The 17,380-nt window shown below is 38.7% G+C and overlaps 1 protein-coding gene across 2 annotated transcripts in view; it reads left to right on the top strand.

The window, feature by feature from the left end:
• The window catches only part of CCNB3 (cyclin B3), a 52,304-nt gene that overhangs the window by 15,772 nt on the left and 19,152 nt on the right, over positions 1–17,380 (top strand). Inside the window, exons 5-7 of one of the 2 annotated variants that reach the window (XM_004755123.3) lie at positions 1,904–4,793; positions 5,634–5,729; positions 6,962–7,054. In XM_004755123.3, the coding sequence (XP_004755180.1) occupies positions 1,904–4,793; positions 5,634–5,729; positions 6,962–7,054 (3,079 nt within the window). Of the gene's footprint in view, positions 1–1,903; positions 4,794–5,630; positions 5,730–6,961; positions 7,055–17,380 lie in introns of both variants that reach the window. The other variant, XM_004755121.3, reaches the window with a different exon arrangement.

Here is a 17,380-nt window from a genome sequence, read left to right as displayed (position 1 = left end):
TGCTGGATTTGATTTGCTAGTATTTTGTGGAGGACTTTTGCACCTATATTTTTAAGAGATACAAGACTATAATTTTCTTGTGATATCTTTGTTTTTGGTATCAGAGTAATATTGGCTTCATAGAATGAGTTGGTAACTGTTCTTATATCTTCAATTTCTTGGGGTGGTTTACGAGGAACTGGTATTGATTTAGATGTTTGGTAGACTTCCCCAGCAAAAACTTCTGGGCCTGGACTTTTCTCTGTGGGTAGTTTTTATATTAATTCAATATTTTTGTGTTATAAGTCCACTCAGATTTTCTATTTTCTTTTAAAGTCAGTTTTGGTAGTTTGTATCTTCTTAGGAATTTGTCCATTTTATCTAGCTAAACTGATTTATTGATATACATTTAGTTTTGAACTGTTCTTTGTTTTACATGTTTTTATTGCATATTAATCAAATCTTCACAACAGCCCTATAAAGGAGGTAATACGATTCCCATTATATAGCTGAAAAAAGTGAAGCACAGTTAACTTGCCCAGTGTCACCTAGCCAGTAGGTGGAGGAGTCAGGATTTGAATCCAGGCATTTTAGCTCTAGAAGGCATACTCTTTATCATAACTAGGTTATCTGAAGGCTGTTCTCACCAGGAGGGACCTGGAATCTATCTAGGCACTGTGGAACCTCTCTAGGCACTTCCTTTAAAAAATACAGTGATTTTTAAATTATATATATGGGGTTGTACAGCCATTACCACTATCTAATTTTATAACTTTTCAACCCCCACCCCCAAAAAAAGGCCTGACCCCATTAGTAGTCCCTTTCCTTTCCCAGCCTCTCATTCTACCCCACTTCCCTGCCCTTTTCCAGCCATAGGCAACCACCAATCTATTTTCTTTTATGGATATACCTCTATGGTTATGTCTCTTCTGGACATTTCATAAAAATGGAATCAGATGATATCTAGTTTGGGGGGCATTTACTCTTGTTCAGACTGATGATTGTATTTGCCTTAAATTCTCTCTTATTCTGATTTCTAGTCCTCCAGTGATTTGGTCACACTAGGTTAGTTACTAATTGGACATGAAGTCCTATTCAAAACAAAGCTTTGAATCTGGTCCTTGTGAACAAATGTCCGTTGTGGTCTTTTTATTTTCTCCACTGGGAAAGTATCTCATGAATAGCTTAGGTTGAAGGGGATGTGGTTAGATACCACCAACATTAAGTACCAGTCCACCTTTCTTTTCTAAGCCTTCCTAAGCTCTCTCTTATAATTTTCTCACAAGCCTTCAAACAATATTAATTTCAGCCTACATTTTACCGGATGCCTGGTGCTGATGGACAAAGATAAATAAATGGGGACGCCTGGGTGGCTCAGTTGGTTAAGCAGCTGCCTTCGGCTCAGGTCATGATCCCAGCGTCCTGGGATCGAGTCCCACATCGGGCTCCTTGCTCAGCAGGGAGCCTGCTTCTCCCTCTGCCTCTGCCTGCCATTCTGTCTGCCTGTGCTCGCTCTCTCCCCCTCTCTCTCTCTGATAAATAAATAAAATCTTTAAAAAATAAAAAAATAAATAAATGTAGCTACTGAGGGAGACTGATATAATAGCAAATAACTCATACAGTGTGGTTTTAGAATAAAGACTTTGTATATAAATAAAGGAAATAATTCATATATAGTAAAGCACAACATGGATTTTAGGGGAAATTTTTCAGAAAAGTGTGAGAACCTAGGCCATAGAAACTATACAGGGTGCTACTTAGTTGATTCTCTATGGTACCGTTTGATTTTTACCCTTTAATCTATCCCTTGAGGTTGAAGCCCTTTCCCCTTTTATAACTTTGGTAAATATAGCAACAAAATGAGATGGTTGGTGGGGATTCTAGGAACTACATTCTTCTTACTCAGACATTGTTTCCTTTACAGTTATAAGCCAGAACCTTCACCACTAGTAGTTTCTACTACCCTGGTACCAAATATTATGGAGAAACCACTAAGTCTGGAGATATCTACCATCTCTAAAACAACCACTACTGAGGAGGTATCATTTTTCAAAAAGCCATTGATTTTAAAAGAGGAACTCATTACTGAGGACACAAGCCTTTTCAGGTCATTTTCTTTAAGAAAGTCCACAAATCAGGGGGAGATACCCCTCATGGACAGGCCACCATCCTTACAGGAGGAGGCTGACAGCAATGATGAGTTTGTTGTAGAGCCAATGACTTTTGGGAAGAAGCTTAAGACTGAGGAGGCAGACATCACCAAAGGAACATTATCCTTAAAGAAGATGAGCACATATCAGGGGGACTTGGCTTTGCAGGACATCACTTTTGAAGAGAATTCCTTCATTATGGAGCCAACAAACTTTAGAAAGAAGCCTAAAACAGAGGAGGCAACTTCCATCAAGAAGGTGTTATCTTTAAAGAAGAAGAAGTATACCACTCAGGGGAAAGTGTCCCACATGAAGAAACCACTAGTGTTGCAGAAGACCACTTCTGAAGAGGAGTCTCTCATTGAGGAGCCACTGACTTTCAATAAGAAAGCTACCAGCAAGGAGGCAGGCTTCATCTTGAGGCCATTATCTTTAAAGAAGAAGTGTACTATTCAAGGGCAGATGGATCACTTGAAAAAGCCATTAGAATTGCAGAAGACTATCTCTGGAGAGAAGAAACTCATTAAAGAGCCATTGTCTTTTAAAAAGAAGCCTAACTCTAAGGAGTCTCTCTTCCAGGAACCATCTGCATTGCAAGAGAAGCACACCACTAGTGGGGAGGTGGTCCTCTTGAAGAAGCCACAGGTATTGCAGGAGGAGGACACTAAGGATAAATTTCTTATGGAGCCAATGTCCCTTAGGAAGAAATGTACTACCAAGGAGACAAATCCCACCAAGAAGTCATTACCTGTAAAGAAGTGTACCATTCAGGGGAAGATGTATCACTTGAAGAAGCCATTAGTATTGCAAAAGACTACATCTGGAGAGAAGTCATTCATTAAGGAGCCACAATCCTCTAAGAAGAAGGACACAACTGAGGAGTCCCTTTTCCATGAGTCATCCATGTTACAAGAGAAACACAGCATGGAAGAGGAGGTGTCCATCTTGAAGAAGGCCTTGACCTTGCAAAAGACTCTAACTGAGGAGGAGTCACTTTTAAAGGAGACTTTGGCTTTTAAGAAGAAACGTACCATTGAGGAGGCAATCCCCACTGTAAAGCCATTATCTTTAAAGAAGAAAAAGTGTACCAGTCAGGGTAAGGTGTCCTACTTGAAGATGCCACTAGTATTGCAGATCACCTCTGGAGAGAAGTCACTCATTAAGGAGCCCTTGTCCTTTAAAAATAAGTCTACCACTGAGGAGGAGTCTCTCGTCAGGGAATCACCTGTGTTCAAAGATAAGCATACCATGCAGGGGGAGGTGGCTCTTTTGAAGAAGCCAGGGGCATTGCAGGAGAATGTTGATGGTGAAGATGAATTTCTTATAGAACCAGTTCCCTTTAGGAAGAAAGGTATCAGAGATGAGGCGGTCTCTACCAAGGAAACTTTATCTATAAAGAAGAAAAAGTGTGCCAGTCAAATAATGATGTCCATCTGCCAAGAACTGTTGGACTTGCAGAATATGATTAGCAAAGATAAGGATTCTTTCTTTATGGAGCCAGTGTCACTTAGGAAGAAGTCTTCAACTGAGGAGACAATCCTTACCAAGACACCGTTATCTTTAAAGAAAAAGCAAATCACTCAGGGGAGAATGTCCCTCTTAAAGAAGCCACTGGTCTCAGAGGACACCACCTCTGAAGAAGAGTCAGTCTTTAAGAAGCTATTGCCCTTTAATAAAAAGTCTGTAACTGAAGAGGAGCTCCTCTTCCAGGATCCATCTCTTTTGAAAGAGAAGCACACCACTCTGCAGGAGGCGTCCCTCTCAACTAAGCCACTGGCCTTGCCAGAAAAGACCACCACTGAAGAATTGGAACTATTGACTTTAGAGGAGAAGCCTACTACTGAGGAGGAATTTCTTTCTCCAGAGCCGTTTTCATTGCATGTTAAACCTACCAACAAAGATGAGTCCCTCTTCTGGAAGGCTTTGGGTTTGCAGAAGACTGATACCAAAGAGGATTCCTTGAAGGAGCTGTTGGACTTGCAGGAGAAAAGCACTACTGAAGAGGAATCTCTTTTAAATAAACCATCAGTTCTGAAGGAGGAAGTCTCCACTGAGGTGGCAACAAGCACTGAGGAGCAGTTATCTTTAAAGAAGAAACCCATTGCTCCGGGGGAGGTGTTCCTATTGAAGAAGCATTTGGCCTTGCAAGAGAATATCACCAATGAAGAGTCCCTTATTAAGCAACCACTGGCTTTTCAGAAGCCCAGCATTGAGGAGACCATCCCAAGGGAGTCCTTGGCCTTGCAAGAGAATCCCACAGTTGAGGAAGAGGCTACCCCGTGGGGGCCCTTGGCCTTGCAGGAGAAGCCCAGCAGTGGGAAGGAGACCATCTTCAAGGAGCCTTTTCAGGAGAAACCTACCCTCAATGAGACATTCCATGTCAAGGAAACATTTGCATTAGATGAGAAACCCACCACTGGGAAGGAGTTGTCCCTAAAGGAGCCATTGGCCTTGCAAGAGAATACCACCCAAAAGGAAGATAACTCTCTCAAAGATTTCCTGATCCTCCAGGCTGAAACCAGCTCACATGTGTCCAGCATAGCCCCTGAATCCAGAACAGGCATGTCCAGTGTGGGCAAGTTCAATACCACAAGCACATCCAGTGCTTGTGAATCTAGTTTCAATAAGCCTTCTTCATCTTGGGGCAAGAAGTCACAGAAGGAGGTATTCTTTCTCTTTCTTCTTAAATTAGATGATGTGTTCTTTGTTGTCCTGTAGGTAGCTGCTAGCAAAGAGATTTTTTTTTGCCTTCCTAAGTAATTGATCTGTATATAGTAGGCTATAGTAAATCAGGCTGGCCTTGTGGGATCTCTTGACTTTCCAATTGGAATTAAAATACACCCAAACAATTAGAAAGTATTTATTACAGGAATACCCACAAGGATCTGGAATATTTGTGTGTGTGTGTGTGTGTGTGTGTGTGTGTAAACTACCTTTCTTAGTAATTGCAATCTGCATTACAGTAGACTCCAGTCAAAGATGAGTAAAGCCCACAGAAGCATCTCCCAAGGAAGTTGGTATTTAAGTTGAAAATTGGAAGGATGAAGGAATGAGATTGGCAAAAAGGAGGAGAAATACCCCTCTTGTAGATAAAACAAACTGGGTAGAAGTGTAGAAGGGAGGAAAAGGCTACCAAGAAGATGAATTGGGTTAGATCAAAGCATTGGGACAAAACAAGTGACCTAAGAAGATATATGACACAAGTTGGAATAGTAAAATAAGAGTGTTTTTCCTGGAGAGTCTTGAGCTTACCTGTAAAAATGATGCCTAGTTCCTAGGGCAGAGCAGTCATGTGCAAGAAGGATTAAACGTTTCTTGGTCATTTAGCAGCATGAGTATTGAAGGACCAAGGTGGTGCTCTGTTGTGGCCCAGGATATATGGGGCTTGAGGAAACTTAGCAGAAGATGACACTGGGAAGAAAGGAGGGCATGCTTTATGTGTATGTGCTAAGCCTTCTGTGGAATCTTTCTCCCTCTAACATCTTTTTGGTGATTTCCAAGCAGATAACCGCATCGGAGGATATTGACAATAACTACAGTGATCCATTTTTCAACCCCATATATGCCAAGGATATCTTCAGTTACATGAAGGAGAGAGAGGTATGTAGGTGGCTGTTGGAGTGGAACAGTTTCTAGGTCTCATTTCCTCATCATTCCATCCTTCAAAATGCAAGTTGAAAGGGGAGGTAATAATGATGATTACAATAATAACAGCAACAACTGACGTCTACTGGTAGCTTACCATAAGTTAGACATTGGGGCTAAAGTGTTTATAGACATTATCTTGTTTAATTCTCCCAATAACTTCATGATGGTAGGTATTATTATCTCCTTTTTATAGTTTGGAGAAACTGCTCAGAATCACACAACTAGTATATGGTAGAGCTGGAATATGGGCTAAAAGTCTGATGACCTTGAAGACCATTAAGTCTGCATCTCTAATTGTTGAGGAGACAATCTCAGACACAAAAATAGTAGTCGTCTTCTGAGTGGCTGCTCTTAAAGATCTTTTCCCTTCTCTATGCAAGTTTCTGGTGACATATGTGAAATCACTCTCCAAACTGGTGACACTTTCTTCCTCTTTAAAATCAGCCAGTTTCCTTGACCACTAAAATTCATTGATGGCAAATTTTCTTCTCTCTCTCATTCTTTCTCTCTCTCAATGAAACAGAGGGACCAAGATTATCTAACAACTAAAATTTTAGCAGGCTATGCATAAGAGCGAGGATGAATATCTTGTCTTCTCTCTACAGACATAACATTTGATTAACTGACTCCAGATCCTTTACTTTTTTCTGGCGTAGCTTGGAGGAAGTAAGAGATAACTTTGTTATACTACATGCATGGGCCTTAGCTCAGTGGTGTCAGTTTCACTTGAGATCTTGTTAGGAATGCAGAAATCTAGCCTCATCCAGGCCTTCTAAATTAGAATATGAATTTTAAAGATCCCCAGGTGGTATATGTGTTAAAGTTTGCAAAGCACTGCTCTACTTTAGATTAAATTGCAAAGAAGGGGTGGAACCTCTTTGGTATTTATTGATAGGTATATTCCTATCCATATTCCATAGTCCCCCTAGGCTCCTCCATATCTACCCTGATGCTTGAATATGATGTGCATCCATTTCCCAAGCATTACTAGAACTTGTCTGGAAGAGGAGACTTTGATTGGCTGATACCAGCTGAAAATAATGAGTTAGAACTGAAGAAGTTAATTACATTGTGACAATTTCTTTTTCTGAGATATTGGTTGCAAGTATTTTTTTCCTTAAATTACAATTTTTGAACTATAAAGAGAGTTTACGGATTAATATTTCTTTTTTTATTGCTGCCAGGAAAAGTTCATACTTAAAAAATACATGAGCAGGCAGACTGACATCAGCAGTTGCATGAGGGCCATTCTTGTGGACTGGCTGGTAGAGGTGCAGGTAAGCCTGACAACTGGTGCTTTAAGGGGCTGCTCTTTTCTGATTATTCATTCAGTATCACCAGATGCTAAGCATGGTAAAAATTTTCTGGGCCTACAGAGCTGAGCCTTCAGGGAGCTTATGATCTAGGGGGCAAGATAAGACATGCAGACATATGAATACAATAAAAAATAGAATACCTTAGGTACTATAAGAATGTTATACATAAGATCCTGTGAGAACCCAGTGGAAGGAGACACTACTTCTAGAAAAGGCAATGATGGTACAGTAGTTCAATCATTATCAGAATTTTACAAAGTCTATTTCATGATTTGGATAGGGATTAGTGACAAAGCCTTTCAAGTTTTGGGTGAGATTGGTGATAGGAAGGACAGTGTGGCAGACATGGCAGGACCAGACACGGCAGGTAGCTATTTGCCTGGAGTTGGATGTTGAGGGAATATTGCTATGAGTACTTAGTTATCCTTTTACATGAAGGAAGGAGAGTCCAGAATAGTACCTGGCACATAGTGGAGTATCAATAAATATTTGTTGAATGAATGAAATCGAGTGGCTTGCTGTGGCATTTGCAAGAAAATATAAGGCATAGGCTATGCCCAGAAGAGTCTTAGCTACATAATTAGGAAGAAAAGGTAATATAGTCTAATATCCTTTATAGAGTTTGAGAGGGGTGGTTCAGGGTCACTTTGAAGTAAAAGACCAGGAAAATGTAGTAGACATGATATATTTGGATATCAGTAAAGCATGAAAATGCCTCTCATCTTATGGAAATAATGAAGAATAATGAAGTAGATAAGAGCATAATTTGAGGGGGTGCCTGGGTGGCTCTGTCAGTTGAGTGTCCAACTCTTGGTTTTGGATTAGGTCATGATCTCAGGGTAGTGAGATCAAGCCCTGCACTGGGCTCCATGTTCAGTGGGGAGTCTGCTTGAGATTGTCTCTTTCTTTCCTCCCTCTGCCCCTCTTTCCCTGTCCCTCTCAAATAAATAAATAAATAAATAAATAAATAAATAAATAAATAAATCTTTTTAAAAAGAGTAGAATTTGGGTTGATCTTACGTAAGTGAAACTGATCCCAGAGATTGCTGATCATTATTAAGCTAGAAGGAGATTTCTAGAAGATTGCCAGTGGACTTTGTTCTAATCAACATTTTTATTAGTGATGTAAATGATAACAGAAAAGATAAACTCATCAAATATTGCATGGCATGAGACTAGGAGTAGGGACAGGAAATAAATGGATATCAGATGAAATATCTCTACTAGCTGGAATGATGTACTGAATTTTTTAAAAATTTAATTTAGTTTTATTTATTTATTAACATAATGTATTATTTGTTTCATGGGTACAAGTCTGTGAATTGTCAGTCTTACACAAATTCACAGCACTCACCATAGCACATACCCTCACCATTGTCCATCACTCTGCCATCCTATCCCCCCGACCCCCAGCAACCCTGAGGAACTGAATCTTTTTTTAAAAAGCCTTTGTTGTTATTTTCATTGCACAAAAATTCACATTCGTCATAGGAAAGTAATATAATTACCTGTGATCCCACAACTCAGAACCACTGTTAATATTTGTGTGTATATTATTCCTCCATTTCAAGTGGTAGTCATCTGTTTTAGGGGCACACTTCTAGTGCATGGATCATAGAATCACAGATACCCAGGTCCCATCCCATATTATCCAAACAGAATTGTGGGGGTGTGGTGCGGGCATATACATATATTTTTTGTTTTTTTTTTAAATATTATTTTATTCATCATAAGTGTACTCTTTAATCCCCATCACCTATTTCAACCATGCCCCCAACTCACCTCCCCTCTTGTAACCATTAGTTTATTTTCTCTAGTTAAGAGTCTGTTTCTTGGTTTGTCTTTCTCTTTTTTTCCTTTACTCTTCTGTTTTGTTTCTTGAATTCCACATATGAACTAGATCATATGGTATTTGTCTTTTTTGGATGGACTTACTTCACTTAGCATCATATTTTCTGGCTCCATCCATGTTATTGCAAATGGCAAGATTTCATTCTTTTTCATGGCTGTATAATATTTCAGTGTGTATACATACCACATCTTCTTTATCCACTCATCTATTGATGGACACTTGCATTGCTTCCATAGTTTGGCTATTGTAAGTAATGCTGCAATAAACATAAGGGTGTGTGTATCCCTTTGAATTAGTGTTTTTGTATTTTTTGGGTGAAGGGGCACATAATATTTTTTAAAATTATTAACATATAATGAATTATTTGCTTCAGGGGTATAGGTCTATGAATCATCAGTCTTACACAATTCCCAACACTCACCATAGCACATACCATCCCCAATATTCATCACCTAGCCACCCTATCCCTCCCCCAACTCCGTCTAGCAACCCTCATTTTGTTTCCTGAGACTGAAAGTCTCTTATGGTTTGTCTCCCTCCCTGGTCCCATCTTGTTTCATTTTTCTCTTCCTTCCCCCCATGACCCCTGCCCTGCCTCTCAAATTCCTCATATCAGAGAGACCATATGATAATTGTCTTTCTCTGATTGACTTATTTCGCTTAGCATAATACCATCTAGTTCCATCCATGTCATTGCAAATGGCAAGATTTGGGGTTTTTCAATGGTTGCATAGTACTCCATTGTATATATAAAACACATCTTTATCCATTCATCTGTTGATAGACATCTAGGTTCTTTCCATAGTTTGGCTATTGTGGACATTGCTGCTATAAACATTCGGGTGAATGTGCCCCATTGGATCACTACATTTGTATCTTTAAGGTAAATACCCAGCAGTGGGATTGCTGGATCATAGGGTAGCTCTATTTTCAACTTTTTGAGGAACCTCCATGCTGTTTTCCAGAGTGGCTGTACCAACTTGCATTCCCACCAACTGTGTAGGAAGGTTCCCCTTTCTCCGCATCCTCGCCAGCATCTGTCATTTCCTGACTTGTTAATTTTAGCCCTTCTGACTGGTGTGAGGTGGTATCTTACTGTGGTTTTGATTTGTATTTCCCTGATGCTGAGTGTGAGCACTTTTCATGTGTCTGTTGGCCATTTGGATGTCTTTGCAGAAATGTCTGTTCATGTCTTCAGGGCACATATATTTTTATAAAGCTCCACAAGTGATTTTTTAAAAAGATTTTGTTTATTTGTCAGAGAGAGCACAAGCAGGGGGAGTGACAGATGAGGTAGAAACAGGTTCTCCACTGAGCAGGGAGCCTGCTGAGCAGGACCCTGGGATCATGACCCAAGCCAAAGACAGATGCCCAACTGACTGAGTTACATAGGCACCCCTCCACAAGTGATGTCAATGTACACCTTTTGATAGAGAATCACAGTACTAGAAAACATGTATAGTGTTTTTATAACTTTAATTTTTATATTTTAAATAAAAATGGACTTTTTGGTATATAGTTCTATGAAATTTTAACATTTGTTTTGAAATAAGAGTCACAATAATTTGCAAAAATCAGTATAGGGAAGTCCTGTGTACATTTCACCTACTTTGTCCTGATGGTAACATTTCACGTAACTATAATATAGTGTCATGATTAAGGCTCACAGGCCTTAAATTTCATCAGTTTTACATGCATTTATTTGTTGTGTGTGTTTAGTCTGTATAGTTCTATCAAACATGAAAATTTTGTAAGCACTGCTACCACAGTTGAGACACAGAACTGTTCCATTACCACAAAGATCCCTCATGTTATCCTTTTATAGCAACAGCCATCTTCCTCCCCTTACCTTCCTGTCCCTGGGAACTCCTAATTTGTTTTCACATCTATAACTTTGTAATTTCACAAATGGTATATAAATGGAATCATACAGTACATAACCTTTTTAGATTGACTTTTATCCTTCACCATAATTCCCTTGAGATCCACCTGTAGGACATAAGAGTTCTGGTTGCTGTGTATCCTTGTCAGCACTTGGTATTGGTATATTTTTTAAAGATTTTATTTATTTATTTGACAGACAGAGATCACAAGTAGACAGAGAGGGGTGGGAAGCAGGCTCCCTGCTTAGCAGAGAGCCTGGTGCGGGGCTTGATGCCAGGACCCTGAGATCATGACCTGAGCCAAAGGCAGAGGCTTAACCCACTGAATGACCCAAGATGCCCTGATATTAGAATTTTTTAATTTAAGCCATCTAATAGCTGGGTAGAGGAGTCTCGCCATAGTTTTAATTTGCATTTCCTCGAGGGCTAATAATGTTGAACATCATACTTGCTTGTCATCCATCTATCCTCTTTGGTGAAGTGTTTTAAGTCTTGCCCATTTCTTAAATGGGTTAGTTTCTTTTCCTTTTTTAAAATTATGTTCAATTAGGCAACATATAGTATATTTTCTTTGTGTCAAGTTATTGAGAGTTCTTTACATATTCTGAATATAAACCCTGTGTTGGATATGTGATTTACAAATATATCCTACCAGTCTGTAACCTTTTTATTCTCTTATTTGGGTTTTTCACAGAGCAAAAGTTTTTTTTTTTTTTTTAATTTTGATAGTCTAGTTTTCAGTGTTTTCTGTTATGGATTGTGCTTTTTAAGAATTTTCTGCCTAAACCTAAATCATGAATATTTTCTCATATGTTATCTAAAAGTTTTATAGTTTTAACATTAAATCTGTAATCCATTTTGAGTTAGTTTTTGTGTTGTAGGAGGTTTTTGAGGTCAAAGTTCATTTTTTTTTGCATATGGATGTCCAGTTGTTCTAACACCATTTGTGGGAAAATATACTTTTTTCCCACTAAATCGCTTTTGCACCTTTGCCAAAAATCAGTTGACCTTATATGTGTGGCTCTATTTCTATACTTATTTCTATATTCTCCTTTATTGATCTGTGTCTGTCACTTTGCCAATATCACACTGTCTTTATTCCTGTAGTTTTATAGTAAGTCTTAAAACTAGGTAGTGTGATCCTTCCACCTCTGTTCTTTTTCTTTCTCAAAATTGTTTTAGTTTTCTAGTTCCTTTGCTTTTCTATATAAATTATAGAAAGTTTGTTTATATCTACAAAAAAGTCCTGCTGAGAATTTGATTGGAATTGAGTTACATCTTGTGCAGAAAATAGTTAATAGGCCAAATACTGCTATCCTTAGAAAGTCCTATTTGCGGGGTGCCTGGATGGCTCAGTGGGTTAAGCCTCTGCCTTTGGCTCAGGTCATGATCCCAGGGTCCTGGGATCGAGCCCCGCATCAGGCTCTCTGCTCAGCGAGGAGCCTGCTTCCCCGCCTCTCTCTGCCTGCCTCTCTGCCTACTTGTGACCTCTGTCTGTCAAATAAATAAATAAAATCTTAAAAAAAAGTCCTATTTGCAAAGTTCACCTTTGTCTGGGCATCTGAGAAGTTGTCTGGTAAACATTTCCCTACACTTCTATAAAACCGTCCCTTAATGCTAACTGTGCCTAAACTCTTTGTATAAACAATGTGGTTTATTCTGAACTCTTGCTTTCCTTTTGTGAGTCTGAAAGTTTGGTACATGCAAGGCAGAGAGTGTTTACATGACCAGCTCCCGATAAAATCATAGGCACTGAGTTTCCCTGTAGATGGCACTTTATGTGTATTGTCACATTTCATTCCTGGAGGAATTAAGTACATCCCGAGCAGCTGACTCAATTGGGGTAAGACTCTTGAAAGCTTGTGTCTGGTTTTTGGCAAGTTTTGCTGATGTTCTCATTTACTTGATTTTTGCTTTCTATCTTTTGTTATAATAAATCATATCCATGAGTATGACTATATGCTGAGTCCTGTGACTAGGAATTGCTTTACCTTGGGGTGGTCTTGGGGACCATTAACACACACTTATGGGTGAATTTGAAAAGAATTAACATTTTTCCATGTTGAAACTTCCATACCAATGAATGTGGTATGTCCATTTATTTTGGCGTTCTTTGATTTCTGTCTTTTTATTTTTAATTTATTTAAATTTTTAAAAGATTTTATTTATTTATTCATTTGTCAGAGAGAGAGAGAGAGAGCACGCACAAGCAGGCAGAGTCGGAGAGAGAAGCAGGCTCCCTGTGGAGCAAGGAACCTGGGATCATGGCCTGAGCCGAAGGCAGCTGCTTAACCAACTGAGCCACCCAGGCGTCCCAATTTCTGTCTTTTTACCATGTAGATCCTGTACATGTTTTGCTCGATATCTACCAAAATATTTTATTTTCTTGGACCTACTGTAAATGATATTTTTTTAGTTTAAATTCAGTTAGCCAACATATAATACATCATTAGTTTCAGATGTAGTATTGTAAATGATATTTTTAAAAGTGTAGTTTTCCATTTGTATATTACTGTATGAAATACTTATATTTATGTATTGACTTATTAATTCTTAGGAGTGCTTTTGTTTTTATAGGTTTCTTGAGATTAGCTACATAGACAAATATGCCGTTTGCAATGGGGACAGTGTTATTTCTTTCTTTCCAATATGCATGATTTTAATTTCATTTTTGTGTTTGTTTCATTGCACTGTGTAGGACTTCTTTTATGATGTTGAATAGCAACAGTGAGAGTAGACCACCTTGCCTTGTTCCTGATCTTAGGAAGAAAGCTCTTAGTCTTTCAAAATTCCTATGATCTTTTTTTTTTTTTTTTTAAATTTTTTATTTTTTTTATAAACATATATTTTTATCCCCAGGGGTACAGGTCTGTGAATCACCAGGTTTACACACTCACAGCACACACCAAATCACATACCCTCCCCAATGTCCATAATCCCACCCCCTTCTGCCAAACCCCCTCCCCCCGGCAACCCTCAGTTTGTTTTGTGAGATTAAGAGTCACTTATGGTTTGTCTCCCTCCCAATCCCATCTTGTTTCATTTATTCTTCTTCTACCCACTTAAGCCTCCATGTTGCATCACCACTTCCTCATATCAGGGAGATCATATGATAGTTGTCTTTCTCTGCTTGACTTATTTCGCTAAGCATGATACGCTCTAGTTCCATCCATGTTGTTGCAAATGGCAAGATTTCATTTCTTTTGATGGCTGCATAGTATTCCATTGTGTATATATACCACATCTTCTTGATCCATTCATCTGTTGATGGACATCTAGGTTCTTTCCATAGTTTGGCTATTGTGGACATTGCTGCTATAAACATTCGGGTGCATGTGTCCCTTTGGATCACTACATTTGTATCTTTAGGGTAAATACCCAATAGTGCAATTGCTGGGTCATAGGGCAGTTCTATTTTCAACATTTTGAGGAACCTCCATGCTGTTTTCCAGAGTGGCTGCACCAGCTTGCATTCCCACCAACAGTGTAGGAGGGTTCCCCTTTCTCCGCATCCTCGCCAGCATCTGTCATTTCCTGACTTGTTGATTTTAGCCATTCTGACTGGTGTGAGGTGATATCTCATTGTGGTTTTGATTTGTATTTCCCTGATGCCGAGTGATATGGAGCACTTTTTCATGTGTCTGTTGGCCATCTGGATGTCCTCTTTGCAGAAATGTCTGTTCATGTCCTCTGCCCATTTCTTGATTGGATTATTTGTTCTTTGGATGTTGAGTTTGCTAAGTTCTTTATAGATTCTGGACACTAGTCCTTTATCTGATATGTCGTTTGCAAATATCTTCTCCCATTCTGTCAGTTGTCTTTTGATTTTGTTAACTGTTTCCTTTGCTGTGCAAAAGCTTTTGATCTTGATGAAATCCCAGTAGTTCATTTTTTTTTCCCTTGCTTCCCTTGCCTTTTGCGTTGTTCCTAGGAAGATGTTGCTGCGGCAGAGGTCGAAGAGGTTGCTGCCCGTGTTCTCCTCAAGGATTTTGATGGATTCCTTTCGTACATTGAGGTCCTTCATCCATTTTTTGAGTCTATTTTTGTGTGTGTGGTGTAAGGAAATGGTCCAATTTCATTTTTCTGCATGTGGCTGTCCAATTTTCCCAGCACCATTTATTGAAAAGGCTGTCTTTTTTTCCATTGGACATTCTTTCCTGCTTTGTCGAAGATTAGATGACCATAGATTTGAGGGTCTATTTCTGGGCTCTCTATTCTGTTCCATTGATCTATGTGTCTGTTTTTGTGCCAGTACCATGCTGTCTTGATGATGACAGCTTTGTAATAGAGCTTGAAGTCCGGAATTGTGATGCCACCAACGTTGGCTTTCTTTTTCAATATCCCTTTGGCTATTCGAGGTCTTTTTTCTGGTTCCATATAAATTTTAGAATTATTTGTTCCATTTCTTTGAAAAAGATGGATGGTACTTTGATAGGAATTGCATTAAATGTGTAGATTGCTTTAGGTAGCATAGACATTTTCACAATATTTATTCTTCCAATCCAGGAGCATGGAACATTTTTCCATTTCTTTGTGTCTTCCTCAATTTCTTTCATGAGTACTTTATAGTTTTCTGAGTATAGATTCTGTGTCTCTTTGGTTAGGTTTATTCCTAGGTATCTTATGGTTTTGGATGCAATTGTAAATGGGATTGACTCCTTAATATCTCTTTCTTCTGTCTTGCTGTTGGTGTAGAGAAATGCAACTGATTTCTGTGCATTGATTTTATATCCTGACACTTTACTGAATTCCTGTATAAGTTCTAGCAGTTTTGGAGTGGAGTCTTTTGGGTTTTCCACATATAGTATCATATCATCTGCGAAGAGTGATAATTTGACTTCTTCTTTGCCGATTTGGATGCCTTTAATTTCCTTTTGTTGTCTGATTGCTGAGGCTAGGACCTCTAGTACGATGTTGAATAGCAGTGGTGATAATGGACATCCCTGCCGTGTTCCTGACCTTAGCGGAAAAGCTTTCAGTTTTTCTCCATTGAGAATGATATTTGCGGTGGGTTTTTCATAGATGGCTTTGATGATATTGAGGTATGTGCCCTCTATCCCTACACTTTGAAGAGTTTTGATCAGGAAGGGATGTTGTACTTTGTCAAATGCTTTTTCAGCATCTATTGAGAGTATCATATGGAAATTCCTATCATACAAAATTCCTATGATCTTAACTGTATTGTTTTTGTAGACACCCTAGATCAGGTTGAGAAATTTACTATCCATTCCATGTTTATCATGAATGGATGTTGAATTTTGTCAAATGCTTTTTTCCTCCCACGTCTGTTGATACAATCTTATTTGTTTTAGACTATTAATAGGACAGATTACATGGATTGATTTTCAAATATTGAAGTAGCCCCATTTTGGGGATAAGCCCCACTTGGTCCTGGTGTATTATTCTTTTTATGTATTGTTGGATTTTATTTGCTAGTATTTTGTTGAGGATTTTTGTATTTGTGTTTATGATGGATGTTTCTCTGTAGTATTTTTTTTTTCTTTTTTTTAAGATTTTATTTTATTTTTTTGACAGAGATCATTAGGCAGAATGGCAGGCGGGAGTGAGGGGAAGCAGGCTCCCTGCTGAGCAGAGAGCCCGATGCGAGGCTTGATCCCAGGACTCTGAGATCATGACCTGAGTCGAAGGCAGAGGCTTTAACCCACTGAGCCACCCAGGTGCCCCTGTACTATTTTTTTTTTTGTACTGTCTTTGGTTTTGTTATGAGAATTGTACTCACTTTAAAAAATAATTTGAGAGTATCCCTCTCTTCTGTTTTCTGGAAGAGATGCGTGGAATTAATGTTATTTATTCTTTAAATGTTCTGTAGAATTCACGAGTGAAGTTATTTGGGCCTGAAGTTTCTTTTTCCTGAAGAATTTTAACTAAGAATATAATTTCTTTAATGGTTATTATAAGATATTCAAGTTACCTATTTCGTTTCAGGTGACTTTTGATTTGTGGTTTGTGGTTTTCAAAGAAATGGTCTACTTCATCTAAGTCCAATTTATGTGCATAGAGTTCTTCCTGTATTCCCCACTTTCATTCCTGATATTTGGTATTTGTGTCTTCTTTTTGTTTATCAATCTTGCTAGAAGTTTCTCAATTTTCTTGATCTTCTCAAAGAACCAGGTTTTCATTTCATTCATTTTCTTACTGTTTTTTTTGTTTTTAGTTTTATTGGTATCTGCTCCAATTTTTTATAGTTTCCTTTTGCTTTGGGTTTAATTTGTTCTTCTTCTAGTTTTTTAAAAAAAATTTTATTTTTTAAATTTCTTTTCAATATACCAGAATTCATTGTTTATGCACCACACCCAGTGCTCCATGCAATACGTGCCCTCCATAATACGCACCACCAGGCTCACCCACCTTCCCACACCCCCGTCCCTTCAATACCCTCAGATTGTTTTTCAGAGTCCATAGTCTCTCGTGGTTCATCTCCCCCTCCAGTTTCCCTCAACTCCCTTCTCCTCTCCATCTCCCCATGTTCTCCATGTTATTTCTTATGCTCCACAAATAAGTGAAACCATATGATAATTGACTCTCTCTGCT

The sequence above is a fragment of the Mustela putorius genome, unplaced genomic scaffold (genome assembly GCF_011764305.1).
Source record: "Mustela putorius furo isolate JIRA1106 unplaced genomic scaffold, ASM1176430v1.1 tig00003903_pilon_pilon_pilon, whole genome shotgun sequence".
Taxonomy (NCBI): domain Eukaryota; kingdom Metazoa; phylum Chordata; class Mammalia; order Carnivora; family Mustelidae; genus Mustela; species Mustela putorius.
Note: the sequence above shows the minus strand (reverse complement) of the source record. Positions and strands in the feature narration are given on the sequence as shown.